The sequence below is a fragment of the Panthera tigris genome, chromosome A2 (assembly GCF_018350195.1).
Source record: "Panthera tigris isolate Pti1 chromosome A2, P.tigris_Pti1_mat1.1, whole genome shotgun sequence".
Taxonomy (NCBI): Eukaryota; Metazoa; Chordata; class Mammalia; order Carnivora; family Felidae; genus Panthera; species Panthera tigris.
In genome coordinates this window covers 97,566,090-97,581,318 of record NC_056661.1, presented here as the reverse complement: position 1 = coordinate 97,581,318, position 15,229 = coordinate 97,566,090, and the positions used below count along the sequence as shown (strand labels likewise).

The 15,229-nt window shown below is 41.1% G+C and overlaps 2 protein-coding genes across 8 annotated transcripts in view; one reads left to right on the top strand and one right to left on the bottom strand.

Moving 5' to 3' along the window:
- Positions 1–9,028, top strand: part of PON1 (paraoxonase 1) — a 34,982-nt gene extending 25,954 nt beyond the window's left edge. The window contains exons 8-9 of the mRNA XM_007076691.3: positions 5,906–6,034; positions 8,515–9,028. Of these exons, the coding sequence (XP_007076753.1) occupies positions 5,906–6,034; positions 8,515–8,673 (288 nt within the window). The 3' untranslated portion in view covers positions 8,674–9,028. The remainder of the gene's footprint in view (positions 1–5,905; positions 6,035–8,514) is intronic.
- Positions 9,029–10,876: 1,848 nt separating this feature from the next.
- Positions 10,877–15,229, bottom strand: part of PPP1R9A (protein phosphatase 1 regulatory subunit 9A) — a 323,173-nt gene continuing 318,820 nt past the window's right edge. For all 7 annotated transcript variants that reach the window (XM_042966701.1, XM_042966692.1, XM_042966687.1 and 4 more), the window contains one exon: positions 10,877–14,361. In XM_042966701.1, the coding sequence (XP_042822635.1) occupies positions 14,348–14,361 (14 nt within the window). In that variant the 3' untranslated portion in view covers positions 10,877–14,347. The remainder of the gene's footprint in view (positions 14,362–15,229) is intronic.

The window sequence follows — 15,229 nt, the reverse complement described above, 5'->3', positions numbered from 1 at the left end:
TCCCAAAAAGTTTATGGCAGTTCCTGGGCCTTGATTTTTTGTGGGTTTGTGACCCATTCTCTCTCTTGCAGCTGTTCCAAGAAAGCTTGGAGAATGTCCTGCAGCGTGTTCTTGGATGGTTTCTTCTATCTCCTTATGCTCTGGAGCAATTTATACTGTTTGACAGTTACCATTTTCCCCAAGGGTGACAGGCCTACTGGTTCCCAGTGGGTGTTTCCTTCCAACACTGGTTTGATTACTACAACCCAGGTCCGGACTTCACAGATAGAGGTTTGCAGTTTCACCTTGTAGGATGTCAATGCCCAATATGATCTCTGGTATTGGAGAGACAGAAACCTCATATTCTTGGAGTAGAGGGGAACACTAAATTTGTAGTGTCAAAAAACTTTCTTAACCATAACCATTTGTTCTGTGTAACCATTGATGATGCTGAAAACTTCTCAGGCTTACCAGGTATTAGAGAACATTTGGATCTAATATCCACCGGTTACTTCTGGAGGACCAGTGAGTAGTGTGTTCAGCTTGAGGCCTCTGATGGTCCCCAACTGCCCTCACTTCCAGGCAGTCCTGGCCCACATCTAGCCCTGGGGTACAGGAGGAACTCACCCCAAATAAGACTGTGTTCCCAAAGCTTCTGTTAGAGCAGGCAGGGAATCAGGGATGGGAAGGGTCAGACGGAGCAGGTCTGAATTGTTGTTCAGGTTTGATGGCTTTCCACAGGCCAATGAGTACAGTGCTGAGTTGTCAGTCCTTCCATTCATGTGGGGTCCCTGCAGCAATCCGGTTAAACCACATTTGCTTCCGGGTTATTTTTACTGGACCTTTACAGTCATTTGGGATAGCCTTTTGTTTTTATGGGTGACTTCTCTGTCTCAAGTCTTTCCCACAGCCATTCCTAGGATTTGTCAGTTTTCCCCAGATCAACAATGGATTGCCCAACATTATAAATGTCTTGTCTCACAACTGGGCTCAACATGGGCATGAGTGTCCCATAACGGGTATTGGGGGTGGACTGGAGTATCCTAGCTTTCATTCTTGCAGTGAATGTGGCCTAATCAGGGCCTTCAAACACAGAGGCGGAGATTGCCTGTCTCATTCCCAGTTCCCTAAGATTGTTGTTCCTCCTCTATAGATTTTCAGGAGTCCACATGCCCAGGTAGGTGCCCCTTATTGGGCCAAACCTCACTGCAAGCTACAATAGTCTAATCTGTAATGGAGTGAGTACTTTGAGCCTTTGAGCTCCTTCCAGGTGCTACTAGACAGCAGGGTATGTGCTGATATTGCTCATTTTCTCTGCTTCCTGCCCAGTCAGAGAAATGTCATCTCCCGCCCCTCCCACTCCCCACCCCCCCACCGCCTCCTTGTATCCCTTAGGTGCACTAACCATGTCAGGATACTTTTCCTGGCTCTTTGCTGGAACTTGGCAGCTGTATCAATAAGCTCACTGGGAGTACATTCTCTTCGTGAATCGTTTCGCTCAGTTGGAGGCTGCCCCACTAGCTGGGGTTGTCGTGGTGCTGTTGCTTTCCTTTGTTTTAGGGGTTGGACAGCACGGGGCATTTTGTTCGTTCCACTGTCAATCACCACAGCATCCTCCTCTTCACTATCCTCACTTTTCCAGGGGCTCCACCTCCTAGAGTCCCGATCACACTTTGTCACGGCACTTGCACCTTAATCCGCCGCAGCTTGCGCCCTCCTAGCTTTGCCAAGCGTCACTCAAGGTCTTCAAATGACCATCCTGCTCTCTCACCTTGTCTGCCAGCTCCAAAGCTACAGAGTAGGGGACACCCACGTGTCTTTCTCTGATCTCAACTCTTCTTCCGGCTTTCTTTTTTTTTAAATTAAATCCATTTATTTAAAAAACTTATTATTGATGTATTGTTGACATAACGACGTTATATTAGTTTCATGTGTACAATCTAGTGATTGAGAATTCTGCACATGACTCCATGCTCATCACAAATGTAGGCATCATCTGTCACCATACAATGGTATTACAGTATTATTGACTATATTTTTCATTTTTATGACTTATTGATTTTATACCTGAAGTTTGTACCGCTTAACCTTCTTCGCCTATTTTGCTGTCCACTCACCCCATTCCCCTCTGGCAACCACCAATTTGTTCTTTGTATTTATGAGTCTGTTTTTGCTGTTTCTTTGTTCGTTTGTTTTGTTTTTTTTAGATTTCACATGTAAGTGAAATTATGTGGTATTTGTCTTTCTCTGTTGGACTTATTTTACTTAGCATAAAATCCTCTAAGTTAATCCATGTTTTTGCCCAAATAGGGGGGCAAGGAGAGATAAAAGAAGAAGGCAGACAGACTGGCAGGTGGCAGGTTTAATAAACAAGGGAACTTACGTACGAGGCTTGTTTTGAACAGCCTTAGGACAAGTAGATCTCCACACCCATCCGCCAGAATCTTTAAAGTTTATATAGAGGCCTTAACTGGATTCAGCCACATACACTGTCCAGATGGTCTCAATAACACATTACTCTCTCAAGGCTATGTCCTTGGAACACTTCCCACTGTGGAAACAGTGGGCAGAATGTACATCCCAAGGACAGGGGAGGGGTTAAGGAGCCTCTGATTGCCTGGGCCCAGCTTGAGGATCAACTGGTGGTCACGTCCTCTTGATGACCTCCTCCAACACACACACACATACACACACACACGTGCACACATACACACTTATACTTCCTTTCTCCTTATAGCTTCATTTCCCCTTCAACATTTATTACTAATACTATATATTTAACTTATATTTTATAAGTGAAATACTCTATATTTTATTTATCTTCTCAACTGTCTGCCTCTTCTACTAGGGTGTAAGTTCCAGAAGGACAGGTAATTTTCTATTTGTTCCTGGAAGAGTTCACCAACACGTGGTAGGCATTCAACAAATATTTGTTCAATTAATATGATAGGGCTGGTACACTTCAGGAGTTTATCTTCTTCCCCTACCAATTATGATCTGGTCTGAAGTTTTGGGTGAAAAGAGGTAAAAACACAAAGGAGAGGAAAGAGAAAGTAACAGCAAAGTGGAGCATTAAAGAAGTAGTCCCTTGTCCCTTACAAAAAAGACATTTGTCTCTTGCCATAACCGCCCATGGCATAAAGCATTGTCACCATGCTTTGTGGAACTGTTCCTGTCAGTACATCCAAGGTACTGTCATGACAGGCTTTGCTCTGAGTAAATTACCTCAAAGCTTTATCAAATGGAGCATCATGTTAGACATTAAAAATCATTGGCATAGCCCATTTGGTATTAGCTGATGTAAAGTGGAATTTCATACACTCATACTGGCCGAGGGAATAAAAACAGATTGTGGTTATAACAGTAGGTACTTTTATAAATTGAAAGTTAAAGACTGTTATAAGACTAGAGCCCTATCTAGTATATATATTCAACACAGAATGATAAAGGCGCTCGTCCTGCAAAGGACGTATTTCAGGGTTGACACCCACTTTTGGCAATAGGTAATGCCTACCTCCTGACATTACAATTCAGTTGAGGCTCCCCCTGTGACTGTAATGTTATTCTTTCTTTTGAAGGATCATATTAATTCAGAGTGGGTAATTAATTAATACCTGGAGTGTCAAGAAATTTGATAAATGAAAGGAGACTGATCTTAAAATTCGTGATGAGCTGTGGGTGGTCTATGTCCTGTCAAAATGTGGGATAGACATACAATGGAATATTATTCAGCCTTAAAAAAGAGTACTAATATGTGCTCCAACATGGATGAACTTTGAAGACCTTATGCTAAGCGAAGTAAGCCTGACACAAAAGGACAAGTATTGTGTGATTTCACTTTTATGAGGTTCCTAGAATAGACCAATTCATAGACAGAAAGTGGAATAGAGGTTATCAGGGGATGGTAGAGGGGGGAATAGGGCACTATCGGGTGCAGAGTTTCTGTCTGGGATGATAGAGGTTTCTGGAAATGGATAGGGGTAATGGTTGCACAGCATTGTGAGGGCACTAATGCCACTGAGTTGTACCCTTTAAAATGGTTAAAATGACAAATTTCATGTTATGCATATTTTACCACAATAAAAATAATCTCAGGGCGCTTGGATGGCTCAGTCAGTTAAGAGTGTGACTCTTAATCTCAGCTCAGGTCTTGATCTCAGGGTCGTGAGTTCAAGCCCCATGTTGGGCTCCATGCTGGGCCTGGAGCCTACTTTAAAAAAAAAAAAAAAGGAATTATCTCCTCCTGCACAGAAAGGAAAAAAAAGATTTCAAGACACAGCCGATGAATGGGTCCCACTTTGATGCATTCCAGTTCTGTAAAAATTGGGATGTTAACAGAGAACACAGTTTTTCCCAATGAGAATAATTTATTAAGTTTCCTTTATCAAGGAATGTCAAATTTTCCACTTGGCTTTGTGGAAGCATGAAATGTGTACATTGTGTGCACTGTAGTGAGTTAGTCTAGCTAGGAATTACAGATTTGCAAGGCAAGAGTTCATTGCTGGGCCCCAAAGGGTCTCCCTGCTGGAGCGTCTGCCCCTCCTTGGCAGGAGCCAGGCCTGCCACTTCCTGACGCATGCTCCAGGAGCTGAGCTTCTTGTAGAGCACACGGAGGGAGCTCAGTAACCGTGTGTCAAATGAACGGGGCCCCCAGGCTTTGGTGTCCTTCTCTTCTCTCACCTCCAGTTTACATCTCTGTAGGCTTTCGACTGCCATGGAATTCACCAGTTCGGCAGTTACCCCTCCCAAAGATAATAGCAGAGCCCTGAGACCAACATTTTCCTCATCTAACGAAATGACTGTATCAGCATAGAATGTCTGACACTGTGATAGATGGGGGTTTGGCGGTGGGGGGCAGAGAAGGCCCAGGGCTGATTTTGGCCAGAGGATGTTTGCTTGGCCGCCTCCTTTGGCCGACCTTGCTTGCCTCCAGGGTAGGAATGAATGATGGCTCTGCATGGAGACTCTGCTGTGACGCTGGAGCCCTCCAGTCCCTTCATGGGCATGTGGGGATAGCTGTCATTTTGAAGAGGAAGCACGGGGCAGGGTAGCGCTGGTTTGCCCCAGCCGCCTGCCCACACTCTGGCCTTTGCAATGAGTCACCACCAGTTATTACACGGTCTCTGGGCGCTGAGGTATGCTGGCCTCTGTTTGAGGTACACGGTAGATATTACTTCTCCAACTGAGAGTTAGAGGTAAACAAATAGATGTGATTTCTCCCCAGTAGAAGGCAGCCAAGATGATGAATGGTGGAATTAAGAATCATTGGTATTATTTATGATCCTGGTACAAAGCCTCGACAGCAATCTGTGCAGTCATCACATGCTCGCAACTTATATTTAGAAAATAAACAGCAGAAGAGCAGGGAGTTGAATAACATCAGGAAACTAAAGAAGAAACTTTTTCCCAACTCCAAGGCAAAAATTAGACCCTGGGTGATCATTTCTCCTCTGGCTGCACAGCCTATGATTAGCCATTAAAGAAGAGCCTACATTTCATCGACGTGCTCCTCAAAAATGAATCTACATTTCCTGGTTGTTTTCTGAATGCTTGTAAAAATATCATTTGCACATGCCGTTTTAGAAGGAACTGTTTTATGCTGCACTTAAAACTTTTTCTTCCTTTCAGTTTTAGGTTCATGCACAGATGTTAGTCCCAATGATTTCATCTGACTTCTAACAATCCTTCTTGGCTTTCTGCATCTTCCCCTTCCCTCATCTGTCCTGGAAACTGATTAAATGCTAGCATAGATGGAAAGCTAGAGGAATTCCCTGAGCTGTACTGAAATGGGGAAGAATTGTGTCCTGGAACCAACAGTGTGGTGACAGAGGACAAGACGATGGCTTTCCCTGAACTATTGTTCCATCACCTCTCAATTTTTTTTCACTTTCTGTCCTTCCTTCTCTCCTTGGTTTTAATCTGGAAGTCCCTGGACTTTAACACACTCGTGGATAACATATCTGTGGATCCTGTGACAGGGGACCTTTGGGTTGGATGCCATCCTAATGGCATGAGAATCTTCTTCTATGACCCGGAGAATCCTCCCGCATCAGAGGTTAGTTTGAAAAATGAATCTGATCAGCAACCTATTCCCCGCTGTTTCTCGCTTGAAAACATAAATCTCAATTATATGTGCAAATATAAGGAGGGACATGGATAGATGATCCAAATGATGAGATATAAAAAGGAGTTTGACTTTGGGAGGCATTTTAGTTAGAGTCTAGGCAGGAGACAGATGGTACATTTAAATGGGGTAATTTGAGGGGATTTAATAAGGGCACGCTATACAAAGGTGTGGGCGCACATAGGGAAACAAACAGAAGATAATGCATCACCCCAGGGCTAGCAAGGGAGGAGGAAATGGTTACCAGAAGCCAGAATAAGAGAAGAGCTGTGTGTGGAGAGGCCCCCCAGTTGGGGGACGCAGAGGAGGGTCCCTACAAGGAGGAAGCCTGGAACAAGTACGCCAGCTCGCTCTCAGTCCTCCTATTACCATGCTGCTACTCCTTGGTCGATCCTGACTCAGAGCTAGAGAGCAGGGGGAGCCTTCACAGTAGGCTTTTGTACAAGTCTGAGCAGAGTGGAGGGCTGGATTAGGGTAGCCAGCACTGGACTGGAGTTCATCAATAGTGAGTTTCTCCAATTTGAGTATTCACTATAGTTAAAAAAAAATCTAACGTACCTTCTTGCTATGGTCTAATCATTTCTTTGTTACCTGCCCTCCCTTTCAACCCCCTCTTTCTATTGTCAGTATACAATGCACCAGCCCTAATGTGCAAATGGCCATCCTCTCTAAACCATCCCTGTGGAATGGGAAAAAATCAGTCACTTGCTGGAATTATTTCGGTTTAAAAGACCTTTCCTTCCATCTTAGTTATGGTGCCCAAAGACCCCATTCATGTTCATGGTCTTTATTCAGTGGACTATTTTGGCAGTGCAAACAAGAATCTGAAACTCACTTTGCCATAGGCATTTACTATGACTCATCTAGAGTTATCTATTTTGAGTTTTTCAGTATGTATTAATTATACTTGTTATTTACATCAAATAACCAATATAACTTTTGGAATAGTTTATTGCTATGTATTCTTTTTAAAGCCTAGTTGTAAGAGTTGTTCTCATTCCCACCCACCAAAAAAAAATTTTTTTTAATCCCATGTTTCTTAGATTTAAAAAAAGCCCAAAACCAAATGTTTGTTTCCAGTTACTTTACGGCCCTTCATACCCTTTATCTCCAGGCTTACAGGACAATTGTGATTGTGTTTAATGGCAGTCCTTTGTGCCTTTTGCTACCTCTTAGCCATTAGGATTGCTATATGGTATGTTTAACAGAACTGACATGTATGCTGTGGTGTGTTCACCGTTCAGAATGGAGCAGAATGTTAGATTCTAATTTGTTCTTGCTTATTAGCTCATTTGGTGAACTTCGGTCACTTGCTACAGCATGGACTTGGTTTGCAGCTCTGGAAAAAATACTCCCTTTCTAATGATGGATTTGGTAAGAAATAGCAAAAAGTAATAACAATCCATTAACCAATGCACTGCCCCATAGAAGGATGATTTAGTTTTATTAAAAAGAGGCTTACCTAAGCCAAGATGCATCATCACCTATTTCCTAGTAACTAACATGTCTGTCCTTGGGGCCTGCTGTTTTAAAGAGGTCCTTTTTACTGCTCCCTTGAACCCTTTATATATAGGCACTGGCCATCCTAGTCCGCCACATTTGGTGTTTTTGTATGTAGGTATTCTTTCTTCTAGTCATTGTATTTTATCCTAAAGTCTTAAGAATAATACGAAGTTAGAGTTGAAAAGAAACTTAATCTCGTCCCACACACCTCGTTCTACAAATGAGGAACAAATAGTAAGTAGAAGATCCAAAACGTGACCCTGGGCCCCTGCCTCACAGGGTGCTCTTTACACAGTGTGAATTATATGAAATCGCTGTTTTATTGGCCAAAGTGGTCACATATTGGCTATTACGTGTGGTCAGCTTAGCATGCTACCACACTGTTGTCATCGACACAATCATATTTCTGCTCAATAAATGAAGGAAATTGAACTTATAAAATCTTATACATTTGGAGTCGGAAACTTTAGTTCAGAGGAGCAGATGTGTATGGTACAGAGATATGGTTTTTGTTTAATTGCCAGAATTTAAAAACCAAATTCCTAGCTTTTCTGAAAACACAAAAAACTGGCCCGAATTCTAGCATGGCAGTAATCCGTTACTAACAGCCTCCCTCCTCATTTGCCATAGTCCCTAATACTCCCTAATGTCTCACACCCAGACTGTGCTACTTACTCACTTCTGTTTCTTGCCTAGGCTAGGTAGTCCTATGTGTCTCTCTGTTCAAAGTCGCCTGATTAAAATCTGTCATTTTGCCAGTGGGGAAACTGATGTCTTATATAAAGGGTAATTTGGCAACAAAATATGATTTACCTGCAGGCTTCTTCATGTGAAGACATGACCCTTATTTAAAGTTAGTTTTGAGTGACTTAAAAAGAAATATTAAGCTACTGTTATTTCTTTGATAGGTGATCCGAATCCAGAACATTTTAACAGAAGAACCCAAAGTTACCCGTGTTTATGCAGAAAACGGTACAGTTTTGCAAGGAAGTACTGTTGCCTCTGTGTACAAAGGGAAACTGCTGATCGGCACCGTGTTCCAGAAAGCTCTGTATTGTGAGCTCTAGAGGGTCGGTTTGCACCCATGCCGTGGATACTGTGAGCCCATTTCAGCTGCTGCCCCCATCTCAGGGGCCACAGCCATCTCATCTGAACAGTGACCACTGACCCCGAACTCAGACATCTGGAAGGAGGAAAGCGCTGGTCAGCTGGGAACAGAATCAATGCAGAAGGCTTTTTGGAGGGTATGATAGCAAATCAGTCTAGCAATATTTGAAAACCTCACTGACCAATAAAAAAGTCCTTTTCAATAAAATGGCTAAAATTGCTGTGTCAGTGGTCAGGTCTTAAATAATTTAACGATATGGGATCCAAATGCACTCTCCCTGAAGCATGTGTTCCCTGAGAGCACATGAGCTTATCGCTGCCTCGCTGAGTCTTGTTCAGAGAATACAGGAGCAGGATGATCTCATGTATCGTCATTAACTCTAGTCCTCACTCAAGGGGCTCCAGTTCACCTGCTGGAAAACTAGATGTGCACCAGTTTCCCTCAGCTGCACGCAAACTTCCTCTGCAAAGCCATCGGACATACTGGCCCAGTCTGACTTCCATTGCCCCTACTGTAGATGACCTTCTCAGTAAATATAAACCTGAGTGACCCTATTTCTCCTTTTCCTTTGATTTATTCAATTCTCCCTTAGCAATGACATGAAGGAGCATCTTATTCTTGGGAGTATTGTCACACGAGTGTCTGTTATCTCAGCATCAATTGGACATTTTAGTTTCTTTGACCCAGTGAAAAGAAGAAGTTTGTTTGCATCCATGAGTGGATACAGAATGAAGCCCATAATCGATTTGGGTAAAGCCAAATGCCCCCCAAAGACGAGATTGTTGTTAGAAGTGGTGGTGGCGGTTGGTAGTTTTTTTTTTTTTTTATCTCTTTCTTCCTATTGTAACTTGCAGTGGAGGCTAAGAAGAAAACAATAGAAAGGTAAAAAAAAAATAATAACGATAGTAAAAAAATCAACAGCCTTGGCCTATCTTCTGAGGGACATGACTCAGAAGAAAAGATGACTTTATCATTTTCTTGTAAAAGCTGGGATGGAAAGGTTACCTAGCTTCATTTATCTATCTCCTTTGACAGGATGGATGATTTCTCTGGGATGCTACAGCAGTCACATTACAAACAAAGTTCTAGGGCACTTGCCACGATGACGGTCTGGTAGTTTGGGAAAAACGGCTGGCTGAAAAATTGAGAAGTGCCAACATGTTAACTTAGAGTCATACACGGGAACATTTTGTTTGGCCTGGAGAACACTTTCCTCATATCGGATTAGAGTTATTTTAGTCACGATTTCAGTGAGCGTAAGATCATGTGACCTACGAGTGCTCAATTATTCAGTGATGCTGTTTACAGCCCTCAAAGCTGGATTTCCTGAAATACTCTTTTTGAAACTATCAATGGCCGTTGTACGTATGCTGAAAAAGCCCACGCTTCTTTTAAAAAGAGTTGTTTGATATCATCAGTGAAGTAACCATACTCTGTTCTCTCTTGTTCTTGACAGAATAAGCAAATTCTGTCCCCAACCTACCCCCTAAAAAAGAAGAAGGCTATCCCGTGTGACACAGCATACACTCAGGCTCAGCCAAAAAGGGACACATGCCTCCCCTCAGTGAGGAATTTTATAGCAGACCCTGAGGAAGAGAAAGCCGGCCTAAAATTCACTTATTTTTTTGCACTGCCAAAGGTTTAGTCACAGATCAATTATGGTTCGTGTGTGTACGAGAGAAAGAGAGAGAAATTAATGTCCCTCATTTGCTATGTTCAAATCTTCAGAACTTTTAAGGTTTTCGAAGTAACATCGCAGCAAAGAACCCCGTCCTGTGGGATGGCCTGGCTCTGAGCTTGCCCCATGCTGTGTGAGGCCAGCCGTTTAATGCACTTGTCATAGACCTCTCCTGGCTGACAGGTGTCAGAAAGGGCGCTGGTGCAGCCGTGGCGGGAACCGGAAGCTGGCCGAGGAAGCTTCTAGTGCAGCATCTTTCACTTTATGCCCAGTTCCAGAACTACGCTTTCAAATGTAATTCTAGCTGCCAATTTACACTGTTCTGGGGCTCAAACTTATTTTTAGTTTCATTTCCATGGAAAACGTGCACTTTTGCTCTTGATTGATAGATATATTTTGACAGTTAATACAGGTTTACCCAGTCAAGGCTTGTTTTAGTTGAAGGTGAAAATGGAAGAGAAAAAAAGAATTACTCTGACAGATATCCGTATTTCTCTTTTTATTGCATTCGTTGTCTGACAACAATAATACTCATTGGCAAGAGATTTATTTACACTGACAAATTAAATGTAATCACAGGTATTTTTAGATTGGTCAGAAAACAGAGGACCATTGTGATAGTTTGCTTTGAACGCCTCTGAAAACCAAAGAGTAAGAAATGTCGTTTGAAACGGAACAATCTAGAGAAGTACATATTAACCAAGCACAAGAGAACAATTCAGACGTGGCACTATATTGTCTCTTCCATGCAAATGATCAGACACCAAAATGTACAAATTAAAAGTTTCAGATAGCATGCTATCCATACTTATCGGACGCAAAATGATTTTCAAACAACTCTTTTCCTTTAGTGATATATAAAGAAAGATTAAAATAAATCAACTTCTTAAAATGGAATAGAATTCATTCTCTCTTGTTTCTCTTTTCAGCTGGCTGGTTTTGTTAGTGATATGTAGCAGATGTACAAGTGGCTTAACTTTGACACCATTAAAAATACAAAAGCAATGATTGTGATAACCACAAATAATATTAAGGAAAACATATACACACATATACTTAAGGGGTTTTGCAAAGCACTAACTAAACCTGATGTTGTTGGTAGGTGTCATCTAGTTGGAGTGCCTGTTAATTCCCACTTGTCAAGGTAATTTAACTATTTTTGGCCAATTGTTCTTTCATGGATGAACGGTTACATCCTTAGCAGAAAACCTGGGTATGTGGATAAAGCAGCTGAAAGAAAGAGAAGGGCACACCTTCCAACAACATACGCACGCTCATATCCACTTGCGTGATATTTGGCAATGACCTAACCATGCCATCGCTCCACAAAAAAAAGTAAAGAAATGACCGTGTGATGGCAACACTGCCATCAGAGAGCCAGTAGTTAGTGGCTTAAGCATCATAGCTACCAAGTACATCATCGAAGAGCATGAGCGAATGCACAAGAACACAGGTATAATTTTTAGCCAAGAGACTGCGGTCTGCAGTTGAAAATGCCCAAAGCTGCCTACGTTTCTGAGGTTCAACTCAGCAATGTGCAATCTTGACAACAAAGCATTAACTAAACATTTGAGGAAACTTTATCTTACTAAAATACCAAGTATCTAGTAAATCAATTTTACCAAAATATATAAACATGTAGAAGGATAAGTGCATTTAGTAGAAATACTTACATTAAAAAAATCTCTTAAAATCTTATGAGCCATTCCATGTATACACACACACAAAGTGGCGATAAGGCTATGATTACTGCTTGGAGTCCTAACTGACATTACCAAGTTCCTTATACAATGTACATATATTTTATGCCATGTGATTGCAGTGTGTGTGTGTGTGTGTGTGTGTGTGCGTGTGCGCATATGTATGTATATATGTATGCGTGTAAGGTGGAAATATATTCACACATATGTAGTTCTGTACATCTCCACACACAGCATGCACATTATTGACAAGTTGCCTCTGGTTCTCTTATTTTTTTACCTCTCATTCATTCTTGAATCTCTAGCAGTTTTGGGGTTGGGGCAGGGCCAAGGATCGGAAATCATCACAATTTCTTTCCTTCCCCACTCTGTAGATGTGGAAGCAGGTCACAGGCCACTCAACTAGGCGAGCCTTCAAGTAACAACCATTCCCTCAACACATCCACACAGACACTCACGCACAAGCACTTAAAGACCCTCTGTTTACCATAAGTTGGAACTTGATGCTTTTATTTCCAGGGAGAAATTGATTCTGTAAGCTTTTCCCTTGCCCTCTGACTTCCTGGTTGGATGGATCTATTCTGTTGCTACTATAAGTTATTCAAATACTACTAGTGCACTGTCCAGTATTATTTTTTCCCCAGTGTTTTGAGCCAAAACTAAACTTCCTGAGACTTTAAATACCTAAGACAAATATAGTTTTTTAAAAAATCTGTCTATATACCCAGGCTCTTTTCCAGGAATGAGTCACTGAAGCACATTCATATTTCTTACAATACTGTTTTCTTTTGAGAATTTACTCCCCACCCCCGTTATCATAATAAAAAAAAAAAACAATTCTAGTGGAAAATATGGACATTTTATTTCTGGACTTTCTCCTTAAATGCTTAGCTTCAGAAGAGTATACAGGTAGATCCTTGATCAAAGGTAAATTTGAAAAGATATTTTTTAAAAAGCCTGGGCTTTTCTTTTCCATTTCACCTTTCATTCAGAAAGCACTGAGGACTTACCATTAACCAGGTGACTTGAACTGTAGTGCCTGCTGTCCACCAGAGTGAAATGCCCCTCACCAGGGCCCTGCTAGGACAGTAACTTTAACAGCTCAGATGGAATTTGGTAATTCTTGAATAGGCCAATGTAATGAGGGGCTACCACATATCCAGATTATAAACACTTGTTCCAGAATTGTTGGGACATCGCTCTTTAGAATCTTCAAACACTGGGTTTCTTCTCTTGAAGCCTGGTCTATAGAACCTTTAATATTTATAATTGAGTCTGAATATCCATATAAATGCAGTATTTTATTTACTTTTTAAAAATATAATTTTAAAGCACATGTTAATCCTATTACACAAAAAAACCTAGTCGAGAATTCTTTGTCTTTAGCCAAAACCATAAGGGCTAATTGAGGGGCTATATCCAACAACCCATGATGGTAGCTTGGGCCTGGGAGAGCTTAAGATTTCGGGCTAGAGAGGACTAGAGGATGAAAAGCAGCAGCAAGGGTTAATTTGGTTCCTCTCCTGTCCTCTTGCCACTTTGTTCCCAACAACAACAAAGAAACACAAAGTAGGTTATTCCCATTTCAGGCCCCTTAAAAAGCTAAGTTTGGAATGAACACTGTAATACTGCAATCACGAACTGTCTGTCTGTCTCTGGGTTAAAGATGCTTCTTTGATGTTGAGGGCCAGAAATCCAGGTCACCCCCAGCTAAGAAGGCTAGCCTAGAACGATAGGTTTATTGTCATGAAATTAATGGCGGACTTCATCAGTGTATCAGAAGGAGCAAAGTTCAGTTTCTGCCCTAATGTATCACTCTGAAGTACACTTCCGATTCAGGCAGAAAAAAAAAAAGAAAAGAATGAGAAAACTAGTACATAAACTGTGAGTTACTTTAAGAGAGGTGGTCTTGAATAATCTGTTATAATAACTGAAGTCCTTTAATGGAAAACTCTGCCTAGACATTCAGCCCATACAATGCTCCCTGTCTACGGCTTGGCCTCACCACGCATTCCCTAACCCCCAAAGCATTACCTATACCCCAAAACAATGTGGCTATTGTTAAGGTCATACTGAGCTGTCATTTAGGAAATATAATTCATAGTAACCAGATACTCCCTTTTTGTTCATTTGCTGATAAATAAAAAACTGCAAAGTCTTTAAGGATCATGAAGCAACAATTCTGTGTTAAACTGTATGGACGCTGAAGAGCACTAGCATTAAAGTAGGAATTGTCGAAGACACTGGAACCCCGGTCAGGCATCATGCACTAGAGTCAAGAGAAGAAATAATACGAAAACCAAATGTTCATAAGATCTGAGGTCCTGCACTTTGTTTTCACACTCTTTGATCAATCAGTTTACACTCTGTCCTTTGTCGGACAGTCAAATCGAGTGCCTTTTACGGTTTCAGCAGTTTTAAGTAGTAATAATATTAAAGTAACTCGCTAAGACCTAAAATTACCATAACTTAACTTAACAAACCAAAATAGTTACAATACAAACTAAGTGATTTGAGGAATAAGAATTTGATTTATAATATTTTCAGTTGATCACTGACCTAAACATTGGAAGTGTACAAATAAAGTTCAAGAACAATACTTTTAAGACATTTAAGAAAATGCAATAAATTATGTGCAGACTGAGACTTACAGACATTTCCAGTATGTACATCCATTTTCAAATAACACCAAAATATAAACATAACTTAAAATAATCCTCCTCTATTTCCACTCTTAAAATGAATACAGAGAAAAACTTCCAGTGTGATCCAGATCACCTTTTCTCCCCCAAAGATAAGCAAAAATGGCCAAAATTTACAATAGCAAGCACTAGTATTCCCAGATTTTGACTAATGTAGTCTTTTAGTATTAGACAAGATCTGCTGAATTTTGTAGCTCATGAATAGTGGTGGTTCCTTGTTTCTCGTGATATTAATAAAGAGCAAAGCACCACACATCTCAAATATTAATAGAGTATCCAGTATGGCAGTTTCATTATCATACTCCAAATGAAGATAGTCAGAAAAACATACATAGTGACTCTGATAATTGTAAAACACAGTATTAACTTGTGTCAATGTTTCTGAGTACTGAATGATCTGTACCAGCGACAAAAGGACTGAAGTATAACAGACAA